At 36.4% G+C, this 6,582-nt stretch overlaps 1 protein-coding gene across 1 annotated transcript in view; it reads left to right on the top strand.

Moving 5' to 3' along the window:
* The window catches only part of EMILIN2 (elastin microfibril interfacer 2), a 58,576-nt gene extending 53,027 nt beyond the window's left edge, over positions 1-5,549 (top strand). Inside the window, exon 10 of the mRNA XM_018553365.1 lies at positions 4,548-5,549. Within this exon, the coding sequence (XP_018408867.1) occupies positions 4,548-4,885 (338 nt within the window). The 3' untranslated portion in view covers positions 4,886-5,549. The remainder of the gene's footprint in view (positions 1-4,547) is intronic.
* Positions 5,550-6,582: the final 1,033 nt, after the last annotated feature.

Genomic DNA, 6,582 nt, shown 5'->3' on the forward strand with positions numbered 1-6,582 from the left:
ATATTTTTTTTTTTTTACTGATACCTTATTGTTCCCACTAAAAGTGATACCAGTTTTTTCTGCTATCACAGAAATGTGCTTTTATATAGGATAGAGTTGTGTTTGTCATCATTCATCCATTGAGCAAATGTTCTAGCTCTTGGGTTGCTTCTATATATGTCTGATGACCACCTATGAGCAGAGATTGAACTCTAAAGATAACTTCATTTATGTCTGCCTTGTGTTGTACCAAATAGCATTATATACCCTCCAATATAATCAATGGCTTTTGGTTTTAATCAATGCCTGCATTAGAAGACCCGAATTCTTTGTGCTGGTATAGTATTGAAATATCTTCCAAGACCTTGTCAACAAACCATCTAGCAGCGCATTTCGCTACTCTTGCTGTATCTATATTTTCAGCCAAGACTACAAGTAACTCCAATGTCTAGTACTATCATTTTATATACAGAATATTTTCTTTCAAATCCATAAAATATTATGTAGGGATTTTCCCCATGTGAATAAAACAACCATAATGTGAATAACAACCAAAAAACTGATCTTGCCATACTTAAATGTACTCCAAATGTATTACAGGTGAAACTCGAATAATTAGAATATCGTGCAAAAGTAATTGCAGTAAGTGCTGCAAAAGGGGCCCAAACCAAGTACTGAGTACATATGCATGCTTGTACTTTTCAGAGGTCCGATATTGTTCTATGTACAATCCTTGTTTTATTGATTGCATGTAATAATCTACTTTTTGAGGTTGTGGATTTGGGGTTCTTGGGGTTTTCATGAGCTGTAAGCCATAATCATCACAATTATTACAAATCACGGCTTGAATTATCTTGCTTTGCATGTAATGAGTCTATCTCATATATTAGTTTCACCTATTAAGTTGCATTAGTGAAATAAATTAACTTTGCACGATATTCTAATTATTCGAGTTTCACCTGTATTTGAGTGAGAATTTGGGAACTTTAAAATGTTGTTTAAAGCTATTAATAAAGTATTATAGGTTCTGGCATCATGGCCTAGAAAACACCGAACACAGAAGTTTTAATGAATACTATGGTTTGGAATTTCTCTTTTCATAGTATATACTAAACCTGAGAGTCCTGCTTTTGTTTCTTTTGTTTTAAAAGGGGAACAATAGTCTCTGCAACTTTTTTTTAAGACATGCATTTGAAAGAGATCAACTTAAAACCCAAGTGTAGCCAGAATTTTTTTTTACTGTTGGATAGGGTGGGTTTTGAACCTCTCAAGTTTTAATATTTGTGTCTCCTGTGGGAAGATTTCCCCTCGTTAAAGATTGAACAGTAAGAGAGTATTAAGAAGGAATAGGAAGGTCAAAGACAGCAGTAAAAACAAAGAGTAAAGAGGGTTAGGACCAGTTTTCATCACTATCCGTGTCCCTAATGTTGAAATTTCCTTTTAATTTTTTGCCCAGGTAACCTCTATCAGACGAATTTTTATCTGCATACCTGATTCCGTTCAGTGATTCAAACTATTAAAATAAGGGGCTCATCTTGACAACCACACAACTACTTGTTTAAATAAGATTGGTTAGTAATGGTTGCCTCTTTGTTTCTTTCGTGACAGGTTTCCTTTAGTGTATTAGAAAGTGGCTTACTTTAGCAATCTAAGGCTGCTCACAGGTATGAAGAGAAGGCACTTAGAGGTGCTTGCACACACCAGATTTCAGTGTCCCCAATATGCCTACATGCTGAGCCCATCTGTTTAAGCAAAGCTTTGGCTCTCGCTGATAGTGTTGAATCTTGACCTTTCCCTCCAGCCTCTGCACATGCCTTTTGGCCATTTAATGTAGCCCATCATTGTGATGTGCCAATAGGAAGGAATAGGGGTAGTAAGGGCCAAGAAAACTGTGACATGAAAAGGAAGTGTTGCCTGAACAATACAAGCATTTGGACAGGGTGGTGGAGCTGAAGGTTGTTGTAGGTATGTGCAGGCACCCGTGTTAACCTCTTTTCATACATGTCAATAGCTTATTTTTGATTTTGAAAGTTCTGTGATTGAATCATATTAGTGCTTTTTTTACCTGTTCTTGAGCTGTTACTAAAGACGGCAAATCAATCTACCTAAACATTTTATGGAATAATGTTGGCTGTAATCAGTTATTTGGGTCACCTAAAGAGCACCACCCCACACAGTTTGGAAACATTCCTTTTGTCTTCCATGATCACATATGGATTTTATAATATACATTTGGCAGAGATAACATCTGTAAGCTATTTGGAAGCCCTGCTAAAATACAGTGATTTGATGATTCATCATTTAATGTATTTGGAAACTTCAATTAAAACCATGATTTAATATAAATATGTAGGCCTTACCTGACCTGGATTTTACAAAAAATAACCCCTTCTAGCCCTTGGGAAATGGCTTCACTCGAGAAGCTTTTCTTGATTTTCATTAACCATTTGGATCATGTAACTTTACCCATAAAAAAGAGACCAATCATATACTGAATATTTACATATTTCATAAAATCTGCAACATTGCGGTTTTGCCAGTTCTGTGTTTTCAACCCATTTAGGTTCACATAAAAGTATTCATATCGGACCGTTCTTTTATTCATTTAGTGAATTGGAAATATATGGGGTATAACAGAATGCAGCACCATACCCTACCTAGTATACCCCCTTTTAATATCTCCACATTTGGAAATCTCCTGTAAGATATGTATTTTTTTAAATTATATAACCGGTTCCTTTTTATAGAAACTTTGAATGCACAAAAATAAAATATAAGCTAGCAGTGTTTGTATAATTGAGTACTAAATATATATAGGTGACTGGACACAATATATTTTAAATTAGGGCTGCAAAAATTAACGATTAATTCCTCGATTAATCGTTAATTTTTTTTGATCGGTACTCACCTATTTACCAGCCCTATTTTAAATTAAGATGTCGCTTAAAGGAGAACTATGAGGTGAGTGATTTCCACTCATTCTCCTAGTTAGTGCCAACCTGTGACAAAGAAGCTGTCACAGGTTGGCTCTATCGATCGGGAAGTGAGCAGAAACATGCTGCCGATCCACTCACTTCCTGATAGTCTCCCTGCAGTGAGCACTGACTGGCAGGGGAGGGGGCGGGGAGCAGCTGGCTCTGCCTCTAGATAGGCAGAGCCAGCTGTCACTCACGCAGCTGGGTGGATCTCCACAGTATTGTTGGGATCCGTCCCGGCTGCGGGCGCTCTCAGTATATTGCCGGCAATAGCCCGCGATATACTGAGCTCTGGGTCATGGGAGGAGGTTAATGTCCTCCCGTGGACCCTAAAGAGAACTATGGGGAAAAACACATTGCCTATAGTTGTTCTTCAAATATTTGACCTAACAACTGCAACCCAAGGTGGTAAATGATTGCAAGAACTACAAGGAGCCTAGACATGAGAGAGAATAGAGGAATAAAGTGTTAGTTGGTGCTTGTGTCAATGATATATGTGGCCTGCTTAGTATCCATGACACTGTTCCTATCATTTTACTTTAGTATTATGACTTTTCCTGTTGCACACAATGAACAGTTACAGTACTCAGTTTTCCATGGAAAACTAACCAAAATCTCAGTCCTTCTAACATGATCTGATAAAATTATGTGTAGTTAAATCCTATAGTTTAGCTCTGTAAAATGTAGTGTTTTATTACTGTACCACTGAACAGCTTTAATTCAGGAAAGCTTATTCTTGGCACGTAGACCCCCTTTTATATTGTATATACCATTAGACAAAAAATAACCATGCAGTCCTGTATAGTCCTCTCACTAATGGTTTGGCTATTCTGTATTTTACTGCTCTCAGCTTAAAAAAAAACCCCAATTGAACTCAACTTAAAAATAGGCAGAAGCTTTTAACATTGTTCTAAAAGCTTTAGATGCCAAGTATGAATCCTTGGAGTGCTTTTGTTTTTCCCAGCAACAGCCTCAAATCCAAAAACAGGCTGCATGAAAGTATTGCTGATCTCCTTTGTTTCATTTAAAACTATTCTCCAATTAATTTAAACATTGCAGTGTTGGGTAATTTAAACATTGCAGTGTATTCAATCTAGGCAAACCAAACACGTGCCTAGGACTGAATTTTTGGAAGTCACAATAAGAATATGACTTAGAAAAGATTGTTTGATAAAATTAAAGGAAACCTGTATTGATAGCAATACAAATGCTGTCATAGCTGATCACCTTCTAACAAAAAGTTTAAAGACTTACAAAAGCCAAATTGACTTAGAATAAAGACCACTGAAGACTCCCTTGGAGTCTGTTCTTTCATTTTATTCCAACCACTGTCTGGAGTTTTTATGTTCTTCCTTAGTCTTTATCTTTATGTTTATTTTTACTATTCAGAAACAAGTATAAGTTGTCTTGTAGTCTTTGGGTCACATGTCTCCATTTCCACGCTTTAGGATGATTAGAATGTAATAATTTGTAAGAGTTACAAACATATTTAAATGCTATAGTGCTCTTTGTAAAGCGCAGTGCAATGTGTTGGCACTATGTAAATGAAACATGATTGTAATTTTGCAATTTCTTGCCCTGTTTTTCCTGCAGGAATCTTCACAGCTCCCATTGAGGGTCGATACTTGGTCACTGCGGTTCTCACTCCAGAGCAGGAACAATACCTAGAGGCTGTCCTGTCAGTGTCTAATGTCAGTGTAGCACAGTTGCATACATCTGGATATAGAAGAGAGCTTCTGGAATATAGCGACCTAAGACCTGGAAGACAAATTTGTGGTGGTGTAGGGACATTCAACCTCGTTCTGCACTTGAAGGCTGGAGATGAAGTCGCTATTGTCTTAACCGGGGGCAAGCTTGCCAGTTCAGACTCTGATGATATGTTTTCTACTTTTAGTGGTATCTTTTTATACCCATCTTTATTCCAGAGATAGCTTCCTCCTCGTCAATGAAGAGACATTCTGAAAAGACATTTAATGAAAAATGAATTTGAAGTGTTAATATATACTATTTGCAAATAAGTACTTATTTTGTGAGTGAATGTATAATATATGCTCTACCGTCTGGTATTCACATAGTTTTAAAAAATGCTTTTACATTGCTTTCAACACCTTTTTATACTGCAAAATATTTTCTTAAAGTTTGTTTATAATTCAGCTTTGTGTACTGTTCTTAACTTGTTTTATGTTTCCTTTTTACCACTGAAAGTGTTCTTTTTGCATGTTTTAGATTTTCTTTACTGTCCTACCTTTAGTATGCCAGGGTCCAGAAATATATTATTTAATATGGTTTTGCATGTTTTAGTTTGTCTATTTAAATGTTCCACTCTGTTAAAGAGTTAGTTTTTGCAAAAATAAATCTTTGCTAAGGCTACATACAAAACTATGCATAGCTCTGCTAAGTGCCTTATGTCACTGCCTGGTGTCATGGAAAGCTATAGAACCTACTGAGAAATAAAAGGTAAATTTACCTGTGTGATATATCAAACAATGCCACATTTATTTTCTTTTATATAATGGCTTGCACATGAAGCTGAAATTCCATGCAATGGTGTTCTTGGTAATTTAGAGTGTACCAATGTTTATTACCATAGCAACATATATTTTAATATGACCAAACACCATGTGCTTTCGAAAGATGTTTTGTAATAAAAAAAAAAAAACTGGGAGACTTCTATAAAATTAATGCATGTTGTAAACCGGAGAATGTCTTTGCTGTCTATGCATTATTTTTTTTTTCGAACGTACATGTACATTTTTTTCACATTTTTATACTTTTTTCACAGTTTACTGCTTGTGCAAGTAAGGGAAGGGTTTTACCATATTTTAAAGTATTTGCCTATTGAAGCATTGTTCAGTTGAATCTATACATTAGAGCTGAACTCCAGACAAATGGCTAAATGTACACATGAGCTAGATAATGAGATGTTTTATCTACCACAGGCTCTGTGTTTTTCTGCATCCAGTTATGGGGTGGACACAGCCCAGAAGACTACACAGGTTTGTGACCTGACTTTTCTCTGCTCCAGTTTGAGCAGTACAACTAGGTCACCTCCCTGCCTGTGATTTGGCCAATGGAGAAGTAGTAGCACACTGATGAGCTTATCCGTCTACTCACTCTGCTTTCTTTTCCTCTGCACATGTGCACTGCAGCACTCCAGATTGGCTACTAGGGCTGCCTTTCCAACTCCTAGTTGAAGTTTTAGTGCACAGGGGATTACACAGGTCTACTTTAAGTGCTTATGCTAGCTGCTTTCAAAAAATTAATAAAATGCTTTAACCAGTGTAGAGCATTAACTGTCGTCTTTTTAAATCTGCTTGAAGTTGAGCTTTAAAGTAAATCTATATTGAGAGAGAAATGTATAGACTTCATTGCTGAAATGTTAGATGCCTAGAGGTCTTTGGCCCCATGCTATTTTTAGGTCAGTGATTCAAAGTCGTAAGAACACCTCATCTGCATAGCTGTTCCATATTAGTGCCTTAAATCATTGAAGCCATTGGATCTACATGAGCAAGGTAAATAGAATATTCAGAATGAGGTTAGCAGAAGTAGCCTACAAACATTAAGTACATATTTTCTTCCTGTGAAAGAGTAGTGTAGGTTGCTATATTTTGGGCTGCACTATCCACCT

This window comes from Nanorana parkeri, unplaced genomic scaffold (genome assembly GCF_000935625.1).
Source record: "Nanorana parkeri isolate BGI_ZX_2015 unplaced genomic scaffold, ASM93562v1 scaffold7, whole genome shotgun sequence".
In the NCBI taxonomy this organism is placed as follows: Eukaryota; Metazoa; Chordata; class Amphibia; order Anura; family Dicroglossidae; genus Nanorana; species Nanorana parkeri.